We start from the raw sequence: 27,814 nt of genomic DNA on the forward strand, positions 1-27,814 counted from the left end.
ACTTTTCTCCATAACATTGTACATATTGGTTAAGTACAGCGGTCTGTATATATGAGTGTATTTGTGCGTTTTTCGTTCCATAAATGAGTGCCTTTGTGATTGCCAGTACATACTGTATATTGTAAACTGCAGTGTTTGTCGGTACAATTTTAGACAATATATTTTGCGTAATGCTGTCTGCTTTCAACCTTGCAAATCAATGTCTCAACGTGAAACGAAAGACACCCATCTGATTATAAACGTTATTCATTTATTATTTGTTCAAAATTATTTACAAAGAGGAAATGCATTTTATTTTAACAGTCCATTTAACCATGTGCGCAAAAGTTTAAATAAGAGGTCGATATGTGCATATGCAGTAACTAATTGGACTGTAAGCTTTATGATCCATGTTGTGTATTAATTACTCTAAATTGATTATGTCTAGTGTCAGATAGGACACTAAGGATAAAGTAGCCAATAAATGCCAGATTTTAACAGAACTCAACATGTCCCACATTCCAGAAGAGGAGAACCTCAGATTGATATCCCTTTATAGTCTAGTATATTAAAATGTAATTGGATACAGTAATGCGGTTTGATGCAGAATACAGATGCTAAGATATAAATATAAAAAGCTGAAGGAGACTTCAAATACCTAGTGTGTCTAAGGTCACAATATGGCATTCGGTGAATATAGTAAGGGCAATTTGTCAGGTGGTCCATCAATTGAAGGCATGAAAAAGACCCCCGCTCCAGGAGAACTTCTTAACAGCAAACCAGCCGGCCAGGACCAGCCCCACCGCAGCCGCTGATCCAAACACTACACCGACCGCCAGGCCCGTCACATCCACGTCACCTTTCTCTGGGGCTCCACTGTCTGACACACATCAAGGAGGTGGAGGGGATTTTTTGGATATTCATTTACAATTTATATCCTAAAATACAATATTTATACATATCTAAATGCCCCTTATGGTTCATAACCGGGATGGCTATAAACTCACCATATCCAGCTGCGGTGGGCCTTTTTTCTGAAGTGAATAAGAGAACGAGAGAGTTCGCTATAGATAATATATTATTTATCATAACTGCGCATTCAGTTCGGTAGTTCTTTTGAAATGGAACAGCACAATTAATCTTTTATCTTACCTTTAGCACCCACGTATAGCGGCCCCACCGACAGAGTGGCCGATTCCGTGGATTTTTCTCCAAAAGGCGCCGATGACCTCTTTCTCCTTTTGCAGCCCTGCAAAAAAAAAAAAAATTGGTTTTACTGATATCTACAGGCACATGTGTGAACGTAAGTAAAAGTGACTGATATGTACATAGACAGATACCATAATTTCAAATCGTTGGTATACAACTGACGCAGCAAAGTATTCAAATTGCGACCGACAATTAAATACTCCTCGGCGTGTATTCTGTGTCCTCGTAATCGCGTTCCTAATGTCTTGTCGCAGAGTACGGCGATGTGAACCCCTCTTACTCCCAGCAGCTCTTGACACTTGGTCGGCTCACAAAGCCTCAGGATGCAGTGGAGGTAGATGCTGGACATGTCCTGGTCACGGTGCTCCACGAAGCGGAAGGCCTCAAAGTTGAAGCGGGCGGTCTTTGAAAGGCCATTGCTTGTTACCACCGTCCTCTGGTCCACGGAGCAGCTGATAATGAGTGGAATTGTTAACACATAAAAATTCGGGCACACTCCCGTGAGAAGTGCATGATGGTCTTGTGGGCAACCTACCCCGCAAAGAAATTGTGCTGCTCGCTGTTGGTGAGGTTATACGCAGAGGAAGTGGCAAAGCAGTGATCGAGCAAAATGTTGAAACTGTCGACAGAGAAGAAAGGCCGATTCAATCAGTTTAAAGAGCAGAACTATATATTTTTCTCAGTAAATTATATATATTTGACGCTTGCACTTGGAGCAGATGAACAATTGACTTACTTCCCCGTGAGGTTGATGGCCTTCACCTCCACATAGACATGGGATCGCAGTTCAAGTCCAGTTTGAGGCACCAGCAACGGATGGCCAAAGTCAGTGTCCTTAAATTGCAAATAATGAAAAGGGGAGAATAGAGAGAACCCAAGAAAGATGCAGGTCCCCGGGCAAGCTTGAATGCAAACGCTGTCTTGCACCTACATTATACACGCTCATTCTCAGAGTGTCGATGAAGGTCCCGTTATTATCGTTGGTGGCCACGGAGACTGAAGACCTGGCGTACAGAAATTACAGGGGAGCAGTCAAAAAGACTATTTTGACATGACATATACAGTACCTATTTGCACGAGATGTTGCTTTGACAATAGCAGTGATTACATGTGTACTACATCATGTAGGCTTTGAACACGATAAATCAATGCACACAATCTACAGTATGACTTTAACTTAAAAAAGTCACTAAGTGAATAACCTCCCGAACTTACCTGTCTTCGGAACCTCTCCACAGCTGCCTTTATTAAGTTCATTTAGATGAAGATTGAAACATTTACGGGTTCGGATAAGTACTATACCTACGCCACTATCTGTGTGTTGTTGATCAAGTACTCCAGGGGATAGCGGCAGGAGAAGTGGTAGTACAGGTCTGTGGAATAGCTGATCAAGCCCTGGTTTGAGCTGGGTGTGTCGATGAAGCCCGTGATGTACACTGACTGGATGCTGGAGAAATCGGTGAAGGGACCTGAGGGGTCCGGGGCCTCATCCACAATCTATGGGGAAAAGGAAAAGAACACTGATCACCGCGAGTCACTTCTATTTTTACCAAATAAGACGCTGAGATGCTCCCGGTAGTAAAATTCCCATCTCCACCGTCTCCGCTCTTTGAATTCATTACCCACCCTTCACAACCACTCTCCTGCATTATTATGGGGATACAACTTCATCTGGGGCCCCAATCCTCCACCTACCTAAACACAGAACTCCCCTTTGCCTCCAATTCCCCACATTTGATTTGTTTAATTTTGCCCATTATCCTGTGTAGGATCCCAAAACTTAAGCCCCTGTAAACCTGTACCTTGATTCTGCCTATCGACGGCCTCTGACCTGCAGGGACTGCCGACAGGGGTTCTCCTGGCTGTGATTGACAGGAAGTTGGTAGCGGATGACGGGCGGGTCCACGCTCATGTCCTCGGTGCCCTTGCACTCGCTTCGGTTGTGCTCCCCGTTTAGCGCCAGGCCCGAGGGGTTGAAACCCGCCCACTGGGCAGTGCACAGGTTGACCTCCAAGGTGATCACGCTGGTGCCGCAGTCCACCGTGAGGTCCGTGTTGTCTGGAAAACAAAGGACACAAAGTGGGTCCCCGGTCGGTTAAATGCTTTCACAGGATGGAGTTAAAATAAATGCACAGCACAGTTTAAGTGACATATCTTGACCAAGTGGTCCTTTAAAGATGAGCCGGCTTCACCTGGTATCCTCTCATACTGGCTGGAGCAGTTGTAAACAGAGAGAGCAGGCTGGAGGAGAACAGCCACCAGAGAGAGACACAGGTAGAACATCATGGTGGTCTGGAAGGGACACAGGCTGGAAAAGTCCTGGATTTATTCAAAGGAAGAGGGCGGCTCAAACAAATGCGTTGTTCCCAATGAAGATTTTGAAAGTGCAGAAAAAATACACCTCACGCCTGTGTACCCATTAAATTATTTGCTCTCTAGAAAATTGTATTCCATTATTAATTCAATAGAAGAAAAACTGATGTAAAATTGCTAAAAATCATTCCAGCCACATGAAGCATACGTTGCCTACCTTGGATCAGGTGCATGAGCAGGTGTTTCTGTCATTGAAGGAGAGGAGGTGTGATCTTGACTTTTATAGCGTTGGACCCAAGCCCCCAAGGCATGAGGAGCCGAGGAGCCAAGGAGCCGAGACTCTACGAGCCCTCCCTCAGACTAAATTTAGACCACTATCGACACACACACACACACACACACACACACACACACACACACACACACACACACACACACACACACACACACACACACACACACGGAACTATACACACCCATGCACATAGACATACAGTAGAAATACAGTAGACACACACATACAGTATACTGTATACATACATATCATTTATGTGCATGCGTGCACTTTCCGCAATCATATTTCTCCGGGAATACCCGTGTTTCCTGGATAGAATTCGGCACCAGACCCACACTCCACAAAATTCTGTGTCACCGAGTTTTGACATAACTTTTTGACTTGTACGAATGTTTCAGGTTTCCCAATTCTTAACTTACTGTAACGCAAGGGAGAATCTCAATGACAAGTGTTGTGACAAGTGACAAGCGTCATCATCGGTCCATGCATACATAAGGTGTATTTAAGTCATGTTCCACTCAATTCCGTGGCAGTTCTATGGACAGAGCCAGTGTTGCTTATTTAGGAGTACCAATTGGCTTGAACACGTTTTATGGGGATTTTGTCTTGACTGTTTAGTTTAGGTTTTCAGCTCTTTTAATAGACTTTTGTGAGCTATCACTGGTTTTCTTGGGTTACTTTCAAGGGGTTCAAAGAGAAGTACCATCTAACTAATTTAAACATTTAAAAATGTGTTCCTACTGAGCGGGTGGGCGGGGTAAAGTTCAATTTCTTTAATGGATTTACATCACTATGTAAATGAATGTTTGAAATGCGATCGTACGCGCCACAAGCTACGCCGCACACAGCCAACCCGAAATAGCCTTTGTAAATTTCCCCTGCACGTCAGGCCTCTCTTCCAGGAGTTGCTTGGCAGGTAGTCGAAGCTATCGGGTACAACCGTTACCGCTCAACTGAGAAGCTCCATTGTTGCGGGATTGCGGACAAAATGCCTGTGGTGAGAGGAGGCATTTGTTACACTATCCACACGTGCGTCACCCTTTTTACGCTCTCGCAAATTCTGCTCTCTGGCCAGGATTTGTCTCCCATGACAACTGTTTGAAAATGAACAATGGTAGATATTCCTCCTGCGCGTTGATGTGATTCCCATAATCCTTTGTGGCTGCAGGGGTCAATGAGAAATGATAATTGCAGATCGGGTTTATTTTTTAGGGGGGCCCTGCAAGGTTCATTCAAGATTGGAGACGTACATTGCGATGAATGTGGTATGGCGAGTGTGTGTGTGTGTGTGTGTGTGTGTGTTCTTGTGAGAGTGCGTGTGTGAGAGAGACAGAGAGAGAGAACGTTTCTGTGTCTTTCTCTCTGTGTATGACATGTTATGGTGTGTAAAATATAGAATAGAATCGAAGAGAAGTTGTGTTCAGTGTGAAGAACAAAGGGAATCCTCCATTGGAGAAGGTCAGGGGCAGCTTGTCAGGATCGTGATAACATTGCACGGCAATAATGGCCATCGAGCATCTTTACCGGTTTCTTTCTCCAGAGGCAAACAAAGCCTGACACCTGATCACAGCTCCGGCAGACACCGAAGGCAATCAGGCGAGTTGTTTTCGTAGATTATAATTTGGGCAGAAAGGGGATACACTGGGAACGGCGCTTGGAGATATTAATGTTCTTGTTTATAAGGGGCGGCCATTTAAAAGGAGATTCCTTGCTCTGGTGCCGACCCCTCAGGATGTCAATGGGTATGTGAAAAAAATAATGTCTGAGACTTTAACTGACAGGACCACGTCACACCACTTTACGCCTCCACGCACTACTCTCCCTGTTCGTTTCAGGGGACCACGGATACCACCAATTACTCTGTGTCCAAGCTTAAAACTAAGGGTGACGGAGCTCTCCGTTTTATATTATATACTTTTAATATTGTGATTTGCCGTTTTATCTTTGGGCCGACGCTTTCTTATTAATTCTCATCTGCATATTTGCCCTTGTACCTCTTCTGTTTTTATTGTTATGTTTGCTTATATTTTATGCTTTGTGTGAAGCCCTTTGTAACTTTGTTTTCAAAAGGGAACTGAAAATGAGTATTATTATCATTTGTTATTTTTATTTATTATAATAATAATAATAACAATAATAATAAAAATAATAATAATAATAATAATAATAATAATAATAATAATAATAATAATAATAATAATATTAATAATAATAATAATAATAAACGTTTATTATATTATGCATTTCTAATAATAATAAATAAAAAATGTGCCCTGCATCATTTGAAACCATCATTTAATTAATGTACATCCTGGTAGACAGAACTTCAAGTCACTGTGCTTTTGCTGTCATCTGCTGGCGTGGAAGCAGAGGACGTCAGCAGCCCGATTGACGTCCTCTTTGACCAGAAGCAGAACTGTACTATTTTTAAAATACAACTGATGTTATCCATCATTCAAACATAAGTGACTCTGTGCCCATCACGTTTGAAGCACCAAACAGCATCTTAAATGACGCTTTGTGGTGGATAATATGGGCTACTGCAGACTAATTAAGATTTTTTTATTTTTTTTTTTCAAGTTTTATAAGCAGTGGCTCAGTACCTCCCTCCACCCCATACAACCCCCAATAAAGAAAAGAAGAAGGAGAAGGGAAAAGCCAACAACATGAAACCCGACATGAAACAAACTATTAAATATCCCCTTAACAAACCTCCTGGGGGAGGGAAAAAGTAAAAGAAAGAAATTGTGTAATGTTCTTTCCAAGGCAAATACTGAAATAAACAACAAAAGCACTGCATCTGGTGAATAAACACAAATACATTCAATTGCTCAATTCAATTATTCGAGCTATAATGAAACAAAAGCGATCGGCCAAAAAAAGATCACAGGCGTTTATGAGTTTAAAGTAGAAACTATGAAAACAACACAAACTATATTTTATGGTGAGTTGCAGTGGTTGTTCATTCCTCGGTGTGTTTAAAAAAAAATAAAAAAAATTAAAAAAGGCCTCAGTCTGATTTCCCTCGGCCCTGGCGTGACACAGCGTGTCGGGCCTCCGAGAAGCCGGAAGTCTGATCGTCTGAAGACCCTCGCATGATGCACAACTCGTGGGATGAAAGGAGAGAGAGGGGGGGGGGGCAGACAGATATAGAGAGGGGGGGGGGGGGAGAGAGAGAGAGCGAGGGGGATAACATAAAATAGGCCGTTACATTTTTTTCCCACTTAAATTCCTCCCCTGGTGAATGAACTCTGCCCCCTACCCCCCCCCCCCCCCCCTACCCCCCGACCCCACCCACACAGCCAGATAACGGATAAACAGACAAACACTGCCCTGTTTGTGTGTGCATGCAAGCTAGTGTGTGTGTGTGTGTGCGCGCGTGTGTGCGTGTGTGTGTGTGTGTGTGTGTGTTTGAGTTCTGTAAATAGATACAGTAGATAATATGTACTGTATCTGTGTATACTACTGCTATGTATACTATGTATACCATATTAAAGTATAGGCGATATACATATACATACAAACACATTGGGTACAATAAGTGATATATTCATAAAAATCATCATTATCGCTATTGAAATAAAGATGTAGTAAGATGAAAAGTATATCCTAACGAGGAGTTGAGAAGGCTTTTTTTTTTTTTTTAACTTGTGGTTAGAGGCATTTCTTAATATGTTTTCCAGAGCTCCTCACAGTGCCTCACAACAGCCTCCTGCATGTGTGGACTCAACTGTGAATAATCTTTCATTGCCGTGACACCAAAGGCATTCAGTGGACACATATTTCAGACTTTGTGAATTATTTTGTCCCTCAAACTCTAACCACCGGCATAACTCTGAACTTCTACAGATCATTTTCCTTGTAACTTGTTGACACACTCTGGTTTAGGTCCAAAAAACAGCATGATACATATTGTAATGTTACCTATAACAGGGTTTTCAGGTCATTGTGGTGTGTGACACAGCGGTTTTGTGAGTTTTAGTGCACACTGGGTGTGGGGCATGAACACTCGTATCTGGAAGTTTGTGAAAGCAATAGTAAATAATGATAATAATAATCGTAATAATAATAATAAATATAGCTGCCGGCTGCAATACACGGAGTCCAGTTTATTCGTTTTAGGCACATGTTACTTTTTTTGTGTGTGTGTAATGCAGAGAAATCTACTGAACTTATAAACATAATGTAGTTGTATCCATGTGATTCCACGAATCAAACATTAATGGCATTACGTATGAAGCAGTTCCATTTAAACCTGGCGGCCACCATTGATTTTAAGTTGTTGTGAGATAAATGTGTTGTATGAGATAGATCAGTTGTAAATAACAGTTCTAAATAGCTGAGTGTACACTCTTAAATTTGTTTGTAAGTTGTAAAGTGCACTAATTATGATATTTAGACAAGTAATGACAAGATAAGTCGGATGATTGTTTTAGTAAACAGTGTTATTGCTGGAGTCTCCAAATTGTAAATCATCTGAATGACACGAGCCTCTTAACACCGATACATAAGGGGAATCAACACTTAGATTGAAAGTTTTTCCATTCATGTTTTTTTCACAGTATTTTTCTTCAGTATTTTTTTCTTTTATATTGTGACTCACCTTGACGACTGGATTTTTGGACAATTGCTTCTTTATCGTCTCAGATTTTCGGCTATTTTTCGGCATCTGGAACAACAAAAACAACTTTTGTAATTAAATTTCATAAAAATAACAATAAATACATTTAATTGTAGAAATATATAAATACATGTTAGTTGTAATTACTACTTTATTGTATCTTTTCTGTTAATAAACTACCATCGGAAAATCCAGTTGAATAGATTACTTGTCTATATTGTAATGCAGACAATATATGGAACTTAACATTAATTTGTATTAAATTATTATGGAAGAATTTGTCAATACTATAAACACTTTGTTCCTTTTCAATAAAGTTTGTTCAATTAAGATGTAGGAACATTTTTAATACGTGGCGTTTATTTAAAAAAAGGTGTTTATTTTTTACTTAAATCTAAATATTTTCATTGTTATAACATACCTTGTATGTAAGTATATCTACATCTTTCATATTTTTCATGAATCTGGCAAAGTAATGGGGACCATGGAGATAATATATCTATTGAACAGATCTAGTGACATCTACCAGGTAAGAAGGTATATAAATACACACGTAAATCGATAGTTGGTAACCTCGAACCACCACTCCAGGTGACGGAGTCTACACCGCACAGGGTCGAATGGACATTCTCAATCGGAATCTCTACATTTATAGTAAATAGTATGATGATGTCATAAAGCGTCTTATTGTAAATCTCATCTCGTTCATTTTGTTTACGAATAGCAACGTGTCAGTTAAACAGGACTAGCTGAATATTTTAGGATCAAAGTTGTTCGGTTTTTCCATTAATATCTGTTCTGTATGAGGACCGAATGGATTGATTTTGATGAAATTTAAACCAGGAGATCCTTGTGACATCCCGGTTTCTGTCATTTTGCGGTCCGGATACTTTTATTCGGGTTGGACATATTTTGTTGTGAAATGCATTGACCTGTGTCTGTGATATCAAATCTGGTCAGTTTTCCGTTAATTTCTGTTCCGTATTTGGACTGATTTGGATGAAACTTCAACCACGAGTTTTTTGTGACATACCCGTTCAAACAAGACGTAAACCGTGTTTGTAGGTTCTGCCGATGTTGTGTTCCAGATAGTTTTCGATTTTCAAAATTTACGGAATCTTCCCAGAACAATAACAATAGGGTCCCAGCCCTCGGGCTGGACCCCTGACCAGCAATACGGGCTGGACCCCAAATAATAAATATAGTTGCAGGCAGCAATACACAGGGTTCAGTTTAGTCTGTACGTATTTTTTAGGTACGTATTACAGTTTTCCAGGTTCTGTGAAATGCAGCACAAGTTACTAAAAGCAGCCGTAAGCGTGTGGCTGTAAACCAGGGTTTGTCATTGCTATAACACACCGTGATGCTTGTGGAAATAAGACTCTACTCTCAGAGGCTGATATAGGACGTCTCAGCGTCGGTTATCCAGACTGTGATACGAGGGCTGTGCGGTGCTGCAACGGTGAACCACGGGGTTCTCCCCTCGCTGTGGGCGCGTTGCTGCTCAGCACGATGCGACTTGCTTGGTCTGCACTGAGGAAAACCTGTCATGATCGAGGGTCGCTCTGAGCCCGCCATGTCCACTAGGAGGTCGGGGTGGAGGGAGGCTGGGTTGTTTTTTTTTTTGGTGTAGATGTAATTCCTTTGAAATAAATCATGTATAAATAAAGACGTGTGCTTTCAAAGGAGTATTTTATTTTTCATGTGTTTTTTCACAGGAGTATTTCTCATACTCATGTGTTCCATGTTCCATGTGACCAATCCCCGTGGACTTATGTCACTAAAGGTAATTACTGCATGACATGAGGAAAATCTGCTATGAACAAATTTCACATAAATACCCAACCAATTAAATAGAACATTAATTTCAAAAAGATGTTATAAATACAAGAAATTTAAGTTTAATTTCCTCTTCTCCCTTTAAAAAATGCCCTCTAAACTCAACAAAAACATCTCTTGAAATCAAAAAATATATGTCTGGGGGGGAAACAAGAAAAATTACAGTTATGCGAGTTCCATTGAACGCAGCCTCACTTCCAAGCTGTCCGAGTTCCGTGAATGCACCATCACTTCCCGCTTTTGGAAGCCTTTACATCGGAGAGCCGCGTGTCTCGCTCTGCCACAGATTAAAATAAAATAAGAATAGGATTTATTGAATGGGTTTTTTTAATTCATCACATTTCAGGCAATCCATTGTGATGTGTTTCTCACATGTTCATTTCGCAATGATGATGAAAATGTGATTTATCGTGTAGCCCTACACCTAGCCTGATGTGAATGCCCCCCTCCACCTCCCCTTCCCAGATTTATAACAATTTTGATGATGAAGTCACAAAGCGCCCCGCTCCACAAACTAATCAAGGTACGTCAACGCTTTTCAACATCCCGTATATTTGCAACGGCTTTTCAGTAAGTCCTGCTTCAAATGTAGATCAATGTGGATCAAACTTGAACCACAAGATGCCTAAAAGGCCACAGTTCCAACGAGACCTCAACCAAGTCCGTGGGTTCAGCGGTTGCTCCGCTCCAGACACTTTTAGCCGGAAAAATGCCAAGGAGAAAAATAATAAAAATCCAAACTAAAACAATAGGGTTCCTGCCCTGCTGGCTGGACCTCTCATAATAATAATAATAATAAGTAATAATTGTGATATATAAATCATCATACGCATGGTTCACAAGAGATAAAAATGCGTGGCTCGAGAGATTTTATTTATTTATTATCGTTTATTATTCAATATGACGTAATAAGGGACGTGGATGGATGGTTATTTCAATTTCCTCACGGAAGGAAACTGGTGTGAATGACTGGAAACTGAGCCAAAGCAATAGGAACACGCAGGATGTGTGAAGAGAAAAAGGGTATTTTCCCTTTACACTCAGTTTCCTGCTGCATGGCCTTTCTTTCTTTCGTTCTCCCTGTCAAAACTCTCTCGTTGCAGCCATTTAGGAAAACACTGTAAAATGTCAGTACTTGTGTCTGTTTTCTGGCTTCATTTTCATCTCAGAACTTTTTCCCCCAGACAGCATTCCCTTTGTCTCTCTCCCCCTGTCCCCTCTCCTCTCCCCCCCCCCCCCTCTCTCTCTCTCTCTAAACATCCATTTCAACTCAGTTATTTATCAACATGGTGAAAATATAAATTCCCCGAAAGCAAATGGAAAACGAAAAGTGAAGGATATAAGCATTACGATAAGAACAGGACTAAAATACCGACACGAGTGTGTAAAAATGCACTGAGGTACATGGAACTTAAGAAACAGTAAAGACAACCTTTAATACATCTCTCTGTGTCTCTTTTTCTGTGTGCGTTGGTACGTGCGTGCGTGCGCGTGCGTGATTAAACTTCTGCCATTCTGAGTCCGTCCTTTATATGTAGTTAGCGTCAGTCTGGTAGGCGCACAAAGAAACGCACTCACTCCCTTGCAAAAAAAAAAAAAAAAAAAATCGCGTTAGTGGAAGAAAATGTGATTTCGCTTATAGCGGCGGAGGGGGCGCGCACGGAGCGACGCACGGTCCCGGTCCCGAGGATTTCAACGGGAAAAAGAAAAAAGAAGAAGAAGGAGAAAAGAACTTCTTTTTTTTTTTTTTGTCGTTTGGGTTTTTCCTGCAGACAGACGCCATGCACAGCTCCGAAACACCCCTGTTCTGATTGGACACATCCCCGACGCTCCGACACGTCTCAAAAAAAAAACCCAACAACAACAAAACAACAACAAAACAGCAACGCGTGTCGGACTTTATCGTCGTCATTAATAATAACGGTGAGGAATATGCTGGCGAACATGTAGAAATGGATTTGATGAAGCTGTTTGGCACTGTGGTCACCGTGTTCCTCCACCCTGGATCTGCCAGCAAAATCAATGGTAAGAAGTTCCAAACTTTACAGCAACCGCTTGGCTTCACGGGGAGCCGGATCGTCTTGGTTGCGTGCGCGCTTTCACGCGTTTTGACGCGGCGCGCTGCGGTCCGATATAATAATTGGATGATGCGTCGCGTTCCCCGACCCTCCCCGAGTTAACGTTGTACATGCGCTCACTCGGCAACGCGCGTCCTGGGTAAATCGACGCGATTGCTCGCTCGAGTGTGTTCGTCCCGATACGCGGGGTTTGCCTTCTACCCGCTAGCGGCGGTTGTTTCGCAACGGTCACCGCGGTGGAAACCGCGGTTGAAAAGTTGGTCGAACACCCGAAACGCAGACGGCGATTGACGCTGAGGAGGGCAGTGCCTGTTGTTTTTCGCCGATGAGCCCTTTTACTTTTTTCATTGTGCAACAAAATGAGAAGTCGTGGGCGATGTGATGAAGTAATTTACTACATGTGAATTATTACAATTATTTTGAAACGGATGCATGAACAGCAGCCAGGACCAGGCGGCAACGTCATTTCGAAGAATTACAGCAAAATGGCAGTATTTTATAGTTTCTTCAGGGATGTTGTTTTTTCCCCAGCGTAGAGCTGGTATTTCGGAAGTTAGTTATTGCGTTAACTAGTTGAAGAAACGTTTATATTTTGCAGGGGTGGAAAAAAAAGTACTCAAACCTTTTAAAGTACAAATACCCTGACGCAAAATGACTAGTAAAAGGGAAAGTTTACATTGACATTCCTAATTGAGTTAAAGTAAGTCATTACTTGCTCTTTAAATGTACTGAATGCATGAAAAGTAAAAGTACTTGTCATATCCAGTACTGTGATAAGACAGAGCCGATTATACATCATAAAGTGCTCCAGGACCTTTCCTTCTTGCAGATGATGCTCATGCATCCTGATTACAATTTGCAAGGAAAAATGGTATAGGTTGTGTCAGGATTTGACAAGGATTTGGAGCCAATGAATCATTGATGAGCAATCCTAAATCAACAGGTTATTCGATCCAGTGCATGATTTATTAGGGGTCCAGCCCGCAGGGATGAAACCCTATTGTTATTGTGGGCTGGAATGTAATTGTAAGGCAGCCCCTTATTGTTATTGTAAGAGGAAAAAGAACCCCAAATTCTCAGAATTTTGAAGCCTAAAAACTATCTGGAAAACCACCTTCTGCATAACACATGTCTTGTTTGAACCGCGCTATCACAAATACCTCGCGGTTGAAGTTTCATCCAAATCGATCCACATACGGAGCAGATATAACCAAAAAAAACAACCAAAAATTGAGGGATTTTCAGACCGACGTGCCACTATGCTAGTCCAAAATATGCCCAACCCGGCCAAAACTGTCTGGAAGACATACTTCGGCGTAAGCTGGAAACACGGTTATGGTGTAACCACTATATAACAGGGATCTAGTTGTTTGAATTTCATCCAAATCGATCCACAGATGGAGCAGATATAAGCGAAAAACAAATTTGATCCGAAATATTCAGTTGGCCTTGAACTGACACGTCGCACGTGTCACTTGAAATTGAACGAGTTGAGATTAACAGTGAGATGCTTTATGACGTCAAAATATTGTTTATTATAAATGTACAGATTGTGATGACCAAACTATAGATTAATCTGTGTATTTACATAGCTTCTTACCTGGGAGATGTCGGTAGATCTGTTCTTTGATATTTGAAGTCCTTGACCGTCAAGGTCAGTCACAATATTGAAAGAGAAAGTACTGAAGAAACGAGACGAGCAACCAGGAGACCACAGACCAGGGGGAGCCCATGCTGCATTGAAGTCTTCTTCTTTCGGCTGCTCCCGTTAGGGGTCGCCGCAGCGGATCATCTGCCTCCAATACCGTCTGTTCCATGCTGCATTGAAGTAAACTAGGAAAATCGTGCTGCGTTTCATAGAACCCGGGAAACTGTAAAACAAACCTAACACGACTAGTCTGGACACTGTATCGCTGCCTGCAGCTAGCTATTTATTATTATTATTATACTTCTTGGCACTATTCGGGCTAAAAGTGTCTGGAACAGGACAACCGCTGGAGCTACGGACACGGTTGAGCTCGACCCGGGACGTCTCAGACATCTCGTGGTTCAAGTTTCATCCATATCGATCCACATTTGGAGAAGGAATTAGTGAAAAACCAATTATTATTATTATTATTATATATTTGACCGGAAGTAGCCGAACATTTGTGCATTGCCGCGATGCCAGGGTTTAAAAACTTCCCGTCGGGTGGTGGAGCGAGATGCGTTTGTGGAGTAAGACACTTTGTGACGTCATCATCCAATTGGCTATAAATGAGCAGGGTATGGCTACGAACGCACATTCGCACCGTGCGAGTGACGTAGTGTGTGCGCTCCATCGTTCCTTAGTGGTTACAGACTGCACATGTGTATGTGTGTGTGTATCATCTTAGCTGCTTGACGTCAGCGGGGCATTTTGTGCGATATTTTAATATCTTTTACCCTTTTTGTTAATATAAACTCAGTCTGTTCGCATCATCATCGTACCGTGTCCTTCCTTATTTTGCCGCACAAACACAAACTGCAGGATTCGAAAACAATCCAAAACATATTCCGTGTTTGCGTCCTCACATGTGGAGTTCGCTTGCAGCTGAGGGACATGCAGTGTTTAGTCCGTTGGGATGGAACCGTGTTGTTGGGAACTTCCACACAGAGTGATTCCATCTACATAGACACCGTGAGGCAGGACTACTACGTTCCATGGGAACTCAAACATTTGTAATTGGTGTCAATAATGGACCCTGTGTATTGCAGCCTGCAGCTATATGTATATAATATGCATATATTATTATTATTTGCTTTGGCTTGCTTTTGGCATATGAAGAAAAATCCTGTTTTGTTTGTTTTTTGTTTACTTTGGAGTTTAGTTTCTGGTGACAATGCCTCGCAGGAAGTTGGGAACGCTTGGCTACTGAATAAAATCTTATCTGCTTGGTTGCATTCAACTCTCCTACCAGTGACCTCCATGTCCCAACCAAGCCATACACAAATCAAAAGTGTTCTCCATTTTCTTTTTCACCCCGCTGCCCGCGTCCAGGCCTGAGGATCTGCCGGCGAGGGACAGAGCGTCCATGCTACAAGGTTTCCTACATCCACGACGGGCGGCGGAGGCTGACCTTCGAGGAGGCTCGGCACGCCTGCAGGTCCGAAGGCGGCGAGCTGCTCAGCATCGAGACGGAGAGCGAGCAGCGGCTGGTGGAAAGGTTCATCCAGCAGCTGCAGGCCGATGACGGGGACTTCTGGATTGGGCTGCGCCGGAACAAGCCGCGTCCCAGGCCCGGGGCCGCGAGCCCCGGTTGCCCATCGCAGTACTACTGGATCGATGGAAGCAAGGCCAAGTTCAGGTCTTTATTCTGATGTCCTCATGCTGAACGGGTGTTGTGCTCTACATTCAAGCCAAGGACTGTTGTGACGCATGCTATGAGAATGTCCGTGTCGTGTTGGCAATATTAAAGGCGGTGATTCCCAACCTGGCGGGCCCGGCCCCCACAGTGGGACGCCAGAGATCGCAGAAGCGGGTCATGAGGCCTTGAAAGATATGAGCCATATCTATCCTAATTGTCAGATATTAGTGTTAGCTCAAATATAAAGTGGAACAAAATGACCATGACCATATGTTTTCATTCAGACAAAAATGGCTGTCGCACACTAATAAATGCATTACGTCTATATAAGCCCTGTTTAGACACAATACAATTTTTCTCTCTCTAGTCTAAATAGGTTTGTGAACCTCTTAAGTTGATACGGGAATCCATAAGAAATACAGCCATTCCCATAAAAGTGACTTATGAATGGTGGGGTAATTATACTATGGATCAATTCATTTTAAGACTCCAATCTCTAGGACGCTTAATAATAATAATAATAATAATACTAATAATAATAATAATAAATGATAAATCTCAGCATCCGAAAATGGTATTTTAGAGTCATAGTCATGTCACCGTTAGAGGAGAATTATATCGATTCACGGATGATGCGGTGGCTATGAGGAAGCGAGTCAATGGCCACCGAGATCTCAACCGGATCTCTCCCGCCGCTGCAGGAACTGGCACTGGGACGAGCCGTCCTGCGGAGGGGAGATGTGTGCGGTCCTGTACCACCAGCCGTCCGCACCGCCCGACGAAGAAGGTCACTTCCTGTTCCAGTGGAACGATGACAACTGCAACTCCAGGAACAACTTCATCTGCAAATATACCGAAGGTCGGCCCCCCGGGGCCCCTGGGTCCTTGGCTTTAGGTTCTGGCTGTTAAACTGGTAGATAAGCTGTCAAGTCGGCCCTGTTCTGCGTGACGACACTCAAGGACTTAATCAACGAAACGGAACTACTGTAACGTCAGTGCCTGCACAGAAATGCTCGTGTCATTTTCGTAAGCTGCTCTGTTTGGCCTTGTTCTATAACGGCCTCGAAATAAACGTCTATTTTTACTACTTTAACAGCTGCATTTGCTCAGGGATTTGATGAAAGTCATATTTTCGGAAAGAACAAAAAGTTTTATCCTCCCCCTCCCCTGTGAACATACTTTTCAAAGAGCTCGGAAATAACATTACAAAAATACACCCATGCATATAATTTATCGTATTTAAGCTCTATTTAAAGTTTGTTCGTTTTCCCCACATTTTTTTTTAGGCCTCAATTACGTCAATTTCGCCTCAACAAATGAGGGATTCGTTTATTGCTGAGGGTGATTGACGGTTGAATGATTCTATGTGTCTTTCACAGAGAGAATACCTGCGTTTACCGTGTCGGGGAGGGCGGTTCACACAGGTACTGTCCATTCAACAGAAGTGCACACACACACTCACACACACACACACACACACACACACACACACACACACACACACACACACACACACACACACACACACACACACACACACACACACACACACACACACACACACACACACACTAGTCTTGAGGATGAGTTCTTTGTTTACACTTCCAGTGAAGCCTCAAGAAGTCCTCGCCACGTGCTGCTCATGGCCACCTGACCGAACGCCTTTGCAGAGGAAGACCTCTAGTGGTCAAAGTCGATCCAAGGCTCCGCATGTTACGCAACCCCACCTGGTGTTGAAATACGAACCCCTTTCGCACCCGATACCATTCCCCCGGCGCTTCGCACTCGGGGCTCAGATCACACAGAACATGAATCGTGGGGCGGCACGTTAGTGAAGCCGACGGAGCCAACAACCTACGACTAAGCATCGTCAACCCAGGCTTGGCCATCTAAACGTCAACAAATAAGCATTGTCCTCCGTGATGCTCATTGTCTTCAGCTGCAAACAGGATGGAGAAGGTGCCGTCTCCCGGCTCACGTCGGGGCAACGCGTTTCAGTTCCGTTTGGGAATTTCGCTTCAGGTTTTTCTATCTCGCTGATATGTTCCGTGTGTTGGAAACCTGCTGCCCACACAATTTGAATAATCTTTCACATTAATTCTGCAGCCCAAAGGTTTTGCAGCTTTGCGGTTCATCGGCAAGGAAATGACATCATACCTGCATCACCGATTCATCTTTTCCACCCTCTGACACGCTTTGTTTCACATTACTGTCAAAAAAGGTTTCAGAATCGCCCGGATTTCCCTAAAATATGCCCCTTGTGTCCTCCCTTCATGTCGTAGTGCCGTCTGCGGGGCCGAAGCTGCTGTCGGCGACGACAGAGAGTTTGCAGAAGATAAAAATGGCGCTACCCGAATCATCAGGTGAGGAAGGAAGCGGCGCAGCGTCTTCCCGGCGTTGTGACGCGCGATGGTCGAACCTGAAAGCATCCATCCCAGTCACAGACGTGTACAGGCCTGTGTTTCCTTTTGCGCTGCAGTGTCCCTGTCGGACAACACGCTGTACGTGTCCTACGCGCTCTGTGCCACCGTCCCCGTCGTGCTGCTGCTGCTGCTGGTGGCCGCCGGGCTGCTGTGCTACAGACGCCTCGCAAAGAGGTGAGCTTGATGCAGTTTGAATGAGGAGATGCCGTTTCGCCTAAAAAACAAAAAACTAAGAAAAGTCTCACGCACGGCTCCAAACGACGAACCAACTTTGTTCGCATAGATAATTGGAAGTCCCGAAAACGAGAGTGCTTATCTTCAGGATCGTGTTTTTTCCTTTAGCCGGGTGATTAATGTTTAGCTGTGTGATAGTTGTTCATTTTTAGAAAAAAAAAAAAAAAAAAGTAGACTTGTGGATTTCTGACACTACGCCCGTGCCGCGGTGTGCTACCCAGGAGGAAGACGGAGGCGGACAGCTACCCGAGCGGGTCGGAGCAGTGGACGTCGTCCGCCGGCGAGCCCTGCGCCGCGCAGGGACCCTACGCGTTCAGCGACATCGCCAAGCTCCACCACCCGCGCGGCCGGGACGCGGGCAAGACGCGCTTCTGGGCGCCGCCGCCGGACGCCGGCTGCGACGACTACGAGAACGTGCCGTGCCCGGAGAGGGAGAGCGGCTTCGTGAGCAACGACATCTACGAGACCTGCAGGGAGCAGGGCCGGGGCTGCCGCGCGCAGGCCGGCTGGGTGGACAACGAGATCTACGGTTAGAGCGCCCGGCGCATAGCGGGCCTATGCGAGAGCCCTCCACCTTCCACTTCCACCAACGTCATGTTAAATCACTCGGTACACCCGCCGCCCTTCGTTTTTTTTGTTTTTTTTTGTCCCCCCGGTGCACGCTGCTGGTTTTCTTGTTATGTAGACGAGAGCCAAGCCTACGCTACAGTCCCAATTTAGTGGGTTTTTCGCGCCCGGAGCTCAGATTGGGCTCAGCATCGTATGCAGGTTTTTAAGCAAAGTCCCGGATGGATTCCAGTCTAACCGACGGTTTATACTGCTTTGTACTAATCTAATTCTGTTGTGATCGGCACATCCGCAACGTTAGCGGAGGCTTCGAGTCGTTGTTCTCCACTCATACATGTGGGATCGACCGGGATTCATAGGACTGCACATTATATTACGCACTGTGTGATGACGATATGAGTAAGTACAAATATGATGATTCAAATAAGGTTGGTAACCCCTCACTCAGCTACTCGGCCCCCTTAGAATCGCATCGTCAACACACGCCGCGAGACACAAGGACAAACAGATTCCGCCGGCTCCGTTTCCATGGACGTGTTCTGTTCGGGGTCTATTTTGGCCCGCGCCGCGAGGCCTCCGAAGCGGGGTCAGTGCGTTGCCACTCCTTTCTCGAGGCTTCCTGTTTGGGGACTGATGTCAGGGAACAGGACGGCGCTGGGAAACCTTGACGAAAGAACACTGGTGATGATTCCAGTAAACCCCCCCAAACTGTGAGGTCTTCGCTCTTCCTGACCACGTGGTATAATCACCCATTTTATAAAAAAAAAAAAAACAGCTTCTTGGGATTGTCCAGTTTTGCTCACATATAAGTTCATACGTTGTTTTGTTTTTTGTTTGTGTATAAAAATGTCCTATAAATCTATGAAATAAATATATTTAAATAAAATGGGCTGTTGGGTCGGCGTCACCAGAGACAGAGAAAGCCCAGCGAGCCGGGGAGAGGAGAGGCTGCGTGAGTGTGTTCTTGGAGGATGTGAGGCAGGAAATGCCAAAAGCACATCTGGAACTCTTACATTCAGGAAGTCCATGCGTGACAGCAGAGGAATACTGGCCCGCCTGCCCACTCTGCACTCAATAGTGTTCTGTGTTAGAATGTCACTGGCAACAGAGAAGGGGAACAATTGCTTTGTATATCTCTATCTATCTATTCTAATCTATTATAGATTCATATTAGGATGTAAGCCGCCGACACAATGTACCATAACTAAGTAAAAAGTGACCCAAAATAAACCGGATACACTCTATTTTGGGGCATTCATTATGATTATGATAATTATTATTATCATCGTCATTATGTTGGATGCATGCCATTGAATTAAGATGGTAAATAATACACATTTAAGTTCTGGTATATCACGGGTTCCTCACTAATGCCTTTTGAAAATAACTTTTTTTTTTCTGTTGTTGTTGTTGTTTTTGTTACACCCCAATTTCAAGTGTTCACCAACAGATGGCGCTATCGTGTTGTTCTTTCCTTTCTTTTTTTTTATTTCTCAACAGAGTAGATCCACAACAGGCCACCTGAACACCTCCGTTGCGGGGAAACGGACGCCGCCGACGCCGCGGACCCTTCCGTGCAGCGTCCCTGCAGCGTGCGTGCCGCGGCAGGGACACCGGCCCGCGCGTTGCAAACGCGGCTCCCGGTTGTCGCCCTCGTTAAGGAGCGCGGCGGCGACAAGCGTCCGGGTACGTCACGGCCCCCTCGTCGCGTAATCAAATGCAACAACGTTTTACCAGGCGAACGTCGTCATTGTTCGGTCTTGGAGGGGCACGTGCTCTTTTTGTGAGCCTGTTAAAAATAAAAATAAAAAAAAAGTAAATCAAATGTGTGTTGAAATGAATTGTTATTTTTTTTTCAACTCGTGCAAAATTGGAGTAAAAACAAAGGTGTTGTGTTTATTTTTTTTTTAAGTATGGATAAATAATGTGATTCCCTTGTGAAGTCATGAAAGAATGTCATTATATAACTGATCAAATTCTAATTATTTATATTGTATATTTTGTATATATTATATTATACTATATATATATGTGTGTGTGTGTGTGTGTGTGTGTGTGTGTGTGTTGTATGTATTATGTTATATTTAAATATATATTATAATTTGTATACTTATGTTAAATCACAAAGTATAATTTCACTTTGCAACTCTTAGTAAGCACCTGCGGGGCTAACCCTCAACGTCACCTCGTACATGCATGCATGCATTCATGCAATCAGAAGCGGGCGAGCAAACAGAAGATTTCAGCAGAAGAGCAATTTTACCTGCTGACGTCAGAGGTGGGTCCGGTTGCCTTGGAAACCAATTGGCACTGAAGTGTGGAACGGGGCGGCGGAGGCCCCGCCTCCCCCCCCCCCCCCCCTGTACAAATACCCCCATGGCTGATGACGTCAATACACGTCAACCCGAGAACACGATGCCTCTCGTGGTGAGAGGTTCGACCCTTTTTTTGGGATTCGCTCCTCGACGAGTCTCGAGGCCAGTAAAAAAAAAAAAAAGAGTCGTTCGGTTGTACGGATAAACGATGCCCGGGGATTCGACGGAGTCGGTCGGCTCTGAGTTGTGAATGCAACTCGGGAATAATGTAATTCTGTCGAAATTATTCATTAGGTAAACACGGGAAATTATTGAATAATGCCAATGGGTGGTCCCCTAAAAGTCGTTTAGCATCAACTATGTGAAAAATATGAGATACATATTTTTCACATAGTTAATGCTAAAAGACTTTTTTTTTATTATTTCGACAGAGGAAAAACAAAAGTGTGAATCCGAAAAAACAACAACCCCCAATTAACTTATGTCAAAATGATTTATCGAGGTGCAAGGTGATGTAAGTCAGTCACTTTCGATGTGAAGGACGCCGAGCACCTCGCCCCGCTCCGGCCTCCCGTTCGGCCTCTCAGTCGTCATGTTCGGCGGAGGCCGTATTTTCGGTCCGTCGGTCGGAGAGCGCCTCGCCGCCGAGGTTGCGACTCCCGACGCCCGAGTCATTTCAAGCGGTTCGCGGGCGCCGACTCGTTCGCGACTCTCGCGCCACCAGATGCCTCCTGCAAGTCGAGCCGTGCGCCGCGGCTGATAGAGGAGCCCGACGCCGAAATATTATCGCGCTATTGTACCGGGGGAGGCGGACGGGTCGTGGCGTGACGGGTCGTGGGAGATCAGTAGATGGCCGGCTGAAGACAAGAGAGAGCGGGGGGGGGGGAGTTCGGGGGCCGTTTTGGCAGCGCGGCAGTCAACTTTGTCCGTTATTAGCGGTTATCGGCGGACACGTTTCCAGAGGCGATTTGTTTTGTTTTGCTTCGCCCCGTTATCGGCGACGATCGAGTCGGCGCCTCAACCGCCCGCCCGTCCGTCCGGCCGACCGGCTGCCCCGGCCGGCCCCGGCTCTCTTTCCTCCTGCGGTCCCCGTCCAGACCAGCATGGTCATGGCTGACGCCGCTCTCCAGAAACCAGTCATCCGGGGTCCGGTGCGCGTGGGCTTCTACGACATCGAGCGCACGCTCGGGAAGGGCAACTTCGCCGTGGTGAAGCTCGCGCGACACCGGATCACCAAGACCGAGGTGAGTTCCACCGGGAAACTTAAACCTATTACCCCACCCCCCAAAAAAAAGGAGAGAGTTGCGTGACTTGGTGTTTCTAGGGTGCAGTCAAACGATCGCCGCGCGCTGCTGCTGCTGCTGCAGCTGCAACGCGACGGCCCCGCGCGCAGCGTGTCCGCCCGCGCCGGCTCGGACCCGCGACCCGCGCGGGACCCGTGCACCCGACCGCGCGTCCGCCCAACGCGGGTCCCCCCGGGTCCGCGGTGGCATGCGGCGTGCAGACGCCACTGACCGCCGCCGCCGTCAGCAGCACGCACGGCGTCTCGCCCAACGACCCAGAGCGTAAACCGAGCCAGAAGCTGGCGCGACAAAGGCGACAGCCCATAATACGCCACGCTTGCTGTATCTGGGACAGCCGGCGTGGGTCGGTGGTCTGCTTACGCAATCCCAAAATATGATTGGATTTAGTTTTCTTTCTGTGCCAGCCGTGCAATGCAAGACAAAATAAAAGCGGGTGTCGGGGGCTTGACGTTGATGACGCCATGGCTTTCGTTCTTGGATGTCGTTGCAAACACAACTATAGTGTATTTATGCAAAATAAACACATCGACCTGTGAACACTGCTGTGGGGATCTCACTTCCCAGGGGATTCAATTTTCTTTAAAATTCCTCAAGTATCCTTTGTCAACACAATGGTTTTTTTTTTAGATAAACGTGGATTTATAAGTTGCGGTACATGTAATTGTTTACTTATTTTCTCTTCGTTTAATTGATCTTGTCCATACATGTGTGTATAAACGTATCCCTTATGTGCACATGTAGGTCATCCATATTTTTATTACAGCCCAACCGATGCCGATCCTGATTTGGGAGAGTCCTAGCCGACCGATTACATATATTTTGACCGATAATTTGTGAAAAGGGGCATTTTTGAAAAAGAAAAAAAACAAAAACAACATTTTAAATTCAATTTGAAAAACTTGTATTTAATTAAAGTTTCTATATTGGAGAATATTTAACTTATAAGCAAATAAATAATTTAAAACGAAATAAACAAATAACTTTGTGATAGATAGAAAAGTAGATAGGTAGAAAAATGTAAAAGATGATATATATATATATATATATATTTAAATTTCTGACTTCCAGTGAACGCATCACCTCCAAAACAAATTATTTTTCAGAGTTTCCCATCAACGCAGCATCTCTTTCTGTCTGTGTCTAAACAAGAGTGTAAACAAACACAGATGCATTTATAATGCCTTGCCGAACTTTTGCGCTTATTTTGGGGAGTAACTTAAAAGAAGTGTAAAAACAGAGAAGTACAGGATAAATAAAATGTATCTAAAAATCGGGACACATCGGCTGCATAACTGCTGGTCCCTATGTGGTCAAGAAAAAGTCAAATAATGGCCGATATATCAGCCAAACTGATATATCGGTCGGGCTCTAATCTTTATATATCCATGTACCATATGACAGCACTGTGATGTATGTTGTCCGTTTCCTACCCCTCTCCCCCTTGGGGGAAATCATAAAATCAATAAAATAATTGTCAGAAAAGGTTTTGCCTGCAACCGGTTTGACATGAGCAGAGCCGTGGTGTTTGGATCGTCAGTATTTTTGCGACAGATGTGTTGGAATTAGCTCAACCTTTTCTGGCAAGTCCCCCTGAACCTGGAAACTGTAGCCTCTCACAGATCCTGTGAGCAGATAGTGTGAGCCTTTATCACCGGTGCTTGGATGTTGTTCTGCTGTATCTTGCTGACCGGTGACAGTAGGTGCCACGACTTTCCATTGTAACGGCAGAAACACAGGGATGTAGTGTCAGCACGGTCGCACCATGTGAGGAGGGAGTGAACGAGAGATAGACGGAAAGACAGTTGGATAAAGAGCGGCATAATGGACAGCGGAGCATTCTGCGTAGAATTTGACACATTTGAAGCGCTTACATTTATTGTCCGGGTTTTGTCTCAGCTGGGAAACGAATGGTGAATTAAGAAAACAAGTGATGTGCTTGCATTAGGTCGGGCAGGCAGTGTAGACTGCTGCCAGGCTTTGCAGATTTAGACTTTTAGGTATAGTTTTGGTCACTTCAGCATACGGATCGGCGCAGCTTAAGTTCAGGCTGACTGATGAGACGGACGGGCGCAATGGTCAATAAAGAGCAATAGCAGCTGTCCGGGTAGACTCTAGACCCGGCATCCAAGCTCTCTGGTTGTGTGTGCAAGGTCAGGATGGGAGGCCAACTCTGAAACTTAAGTGCGGCCGTCTGCCTCGGGTATTAGCCTGGGCGAGAAGATGTTGGCCAAGTGTGTCTCAACTAAATACCCTAAGCGCCTGGGTGTGTGTGCATGGTCATGCACGAACAGTCACGATAGCTTTACAGTTGTGTGTGTGTGTGTCAGTCTCTGTGTGTGTGTGTTCGTGTGTGTGTGTGTGCATAACCTACTTTCCCAACTAATGGTCCCAACATGTGTGACTTGCCAAGCGAGCTCATTATGTACATAATGCCAGACAGACTGTGGGCTTAAAGAGTGAAGGCTTACTCATGCTTCGTACCACCTCTTGCTTTGCCTCCAGCAGGCCCTCCAGCACTGCTTAGACTGTAATTAGTGAACTTCCACTCACAGCCCTTCTCTGAGCAGTAAAGCTTCTGGTCCATTCTGCGTTGACTGTATGGTGTGTAGAGAAAATTCCTTTCTCATTGGCTCATCTCAAATGACCCTACTGCCACCACAGTTCATAGGATGTGTGTCTGACGGCGGTTCTGCCAACGGAAAATGTAGGATTTTAAGTATTGTGGATGCAACCCAGGGTCCAAAATATAAGGTTTTTGATGACAACGACGGGACAATGTCGATGATTTGTCAAGGGAAGATTGGAGCTCTAAAATATTTATTTATTTATTTTAGAAAGAAGTCCAACCAACTGTATTCAAGTCCATTCAAGTTCAAGTTCAAGAGATTATTTGTCACATACATACACATACGGTCGTACATATATGCAGTGAAATGTCATGACACCCGGTGATTAAGCACAAGCTCTATAAGCTCAAAAAATACTCTAATGTGCGCACTCGGTGCTCGCGCACATTAGAGTAAAACAGTTGTATGGGCTATACCGCATTTGTAGGCCATCAGCTTGAGGGTCTACTTTTTCAGAGTACTAAGTTTACGCTAACTATTTTTTTATAGTCGCGTTCGTGGTGGTTAGCAGTATTGCCTCACAGCAGGAAGGTCCTGGGTTCAAGTCCCGACTGTCCCCGGTCCTTTCTGTGTGGAGTTTGCTTGTTCTCCCCGTGTTTGTGTGGATTTCCTCCCACCATCAAAAGACATGTATGTTAGGGGTTAATACTCCTGTCGGTGTCCCTGTCCAAGGCACTGGCAAAAGAGCTTGAGACGGTCCCCATGCAGGTATAGGATGGGTCAAATGCAGAGCACACATTTTGTTGTATCCCACTTGTACAATGACAATAAAGATAATAAGATATTCTGTTATTTTCCCTTCTGAAATACCTTCCCTTGAAAATGACCCTGGAACGTCGTGCCAGGAAAGTTAGGTTAACATTTGGCCGCCACCTGAAAAAAGTGCACCTGCAGCTCTAAGTGCTTATAAGATAAGATATAACATAGGTTATTACACGAAGGAACATATAACTTCAGTTTTAGCGAGACTGCATTGGCTCCCGGTTTCAAGGTCCGTCTACTTGTTTATAAAGCTCTTAATGGAATTGCACCTCCCTATACTGTATTTCCGACTCCTTGTCATTCTATAGTATGTCCCAAAACTGGCCCTTACAGTTAGGTCCTCTGCTGCCGGCCCACAGTACTCGAAAAGAGAGTGGGGAGGCTGCTTTTAACTCATTATGCCCCTAAATTGAGGAACACCATGGCACAAAATATCAGAAGCAGGCTCTGTGGGCATCTTTAAAAAGCAACCGAAAACATACATGTTTTTGTTTGGTTTTTCTCCTCAAATGTACTATTTACTAATGTAAATTGATTCCTAAATGTCTTTCTGCACTTGTGCGCTTTTGGCTGCAAATGTAGTTTGCGATATACTATACAAAGAAAGTTATTATTATTATGATTATAAGATAACACTTTATTGATCCCCGGGGGGAAATTTGGGTGTTGAAGCAGCAAAAGACAGTGCACTCAAAAAAGAGATACAAATGTAGGATTGTGTTGTGTAGGAGTTACCGCAGTGCCAGAAAACTATGAAAACATGATTTGCGTTGCAATCGGTTGCACAAATAGTGTATATTCTCGTTAACAAAGTGTGTGAGTGAGAACTGAGATTGAAAAAATCCATTAAATTTACCAGTTTTCCCGCTGCAAACTATGGCAGCATGCATACTAAAAGAGGCCCTGTGCTCCCTTGTTTACTCTTTCTGCCTCGGCTCAGAGACTTTTGAAACAATTCAGATGAAATGTTGTTTATATGAGACAGTCCTAGAGAGAGATGGATATTGCTTTTCAACAGCTGAACACCACTAATAAAGTCCAAGAGGGCTGATGTTGGGAAGGTGTGTGTGTGTGTGTGTGTGTGTGTGTGTGTGTGTGTGTGTGTGTGTGTGTGTGTGTGTGTGTGTGTGTGTGTGTGTGTGTGTGTGTGTGTGTGTGTGTGTGTGTGTGTGTGTGTGTGACTCTGTTATATAGTGTGTGCGAATGACAAATGAGCCATATGCCTGTCTTGTGCATTATAATTTATAAATTGTTGTGGCATTGATCATGCATAATGCATTGATTGATTAAAACCGCTTTTGGGTCTTGGGGCGATACTGTGCTCATGTACCCGATCTGAAAATGATCCGTTACTTAAAACACGGTACCAATATAATGTTCTGCAAGGAGTCACATTGCCTTTCTTTTTATAGATTTTTGGAACTCTGACTGATTTTGTTTAAAAAGAGCAGTGAATAAACTGATTACTAAAATAACACTCAGTAATCTCTCTTCACTCGTCACTTTTATTTCCACTGAAACTCTGGGAATATGGGAAGTACCCAAGAGTGAGTAGTGAATACCTTTACTCGGTCCGAAAAATGAGTACGAATTAGCAATCGACTAAAATATTAGTAATTTGGCTGATTGAGGAACCGGTCACTGTTGCTTGTTGTTATATTTGTTTTATATGGAGATCACCCCTCACATGAGTCGTTTTTGCATTGACGCTTGATTCATTCATTCGGCAGGTCGCCATTAAGATCATTGACAAGACCCAGCTGGATGCTGTCAATCTTGAGAAGATCTACAGAGAGGTCCAGATCATGAAGATGCTGGACCATCCCCACATCATCAAGCTCTACCAGGTCAGACTCCCTACCAGCGTGCCAGGATCGGACCAAACCAAGTCGTCCTTTTAACCATGCTTTTCTTCCCCGCAG

The 27,814-nt window shown here is 44.2% G+C and overlaps 3 protein-coding genes across 3 annotated transcripts in view; 2 read left to right on the plus strand and 1 right to left on the minus strand.

Moving 5' to 3' along the window:
* Positions 1-704: 704 nt before the first annotated feature.
* Positions 705-3,839, minus strand: LOC307234770 (zona pellucida-like domain-containing protein 1; the record flags this gene model as incomplete). Its single annotated transcript, XM_080006633.1, has 11 exons — positions 3,719-3,839; positions 3,381-3,507; positions 3,020-3,246; positions 2,495-2,685; positions 2,120-2,192; positions 1,925-2,022; positions 1,724-1,807; positions 1,469-1,640; positions 1,132-1,228; positions 987-1,013; positions 705-859 (listed from the first exon to the last, which is right to left on the minus strand). The coding sequence occupies exons 2-11, from the start codon at positions 3,472-3,474 to the stop codon at positions 705-707; spliced, it is 1,218 nt and encodes a 405-aa protein (XP_079862759.1). The 5' UTR covers positions 3,475-3,507; positions 3,719-3,839.
* An 8,051-nt stretch (positions 3,840-11,890) lies between these two features.
* Positions 11,891-20,709, plus strand: laynb (layilin b). The gene is made up of 8 exons (XM_080007214.1): positions 11,891-12,281; positions 15,354-15,660; positions 16,362-16,519; positions 17,040-17,084; positions 17,943-18,023; positions 18,140-18,257; positions 18,539-18,846; positions 20,385-20,709. Exons 1-8 carry the CDS (start codon positions 12,209-12,211, stop codon positions 20,387-20,389), a joined length of 1,095 nt encoding a protein of 364 aa, XP_079863340.1. The 5' UTR covers positions 11,891-12,208; the 3' UTR covers positions 20,390-20,709.
* A 1,330-nt stretch (positions 20,710-22,039) lies between these two features.
* sik2b (salt-inducible kinase 2b) overlaps positions 22,040-27,814 on the plus strand; it is a 43,562-nt gene continuing 37,787 nt past the window's right edge. The window contains 2 exon segments of the mRNA XM_080006507.1: positions 22,040-22,443; positions 27,623-27,739. Of these exon segments, the coding sequence (XP_079862633.1) occupies positions 22,303-22,443; positions 27,623-27,739 (258 nt within the window). The 5' untranslated portion in view covers positions 22,040-22,302.

Source organism: Zeus faber (assembly GCF_960531495.2).
Source record: "Zeus faber genome assembly, chromosome: 9".
In the NCBI taxonomy this organism is placed as follows: Eukaryota; Metazoa; Chordata; class Actinopteri; order Zeiformes; family Zeidae; genus Zeus; species Zeus faber.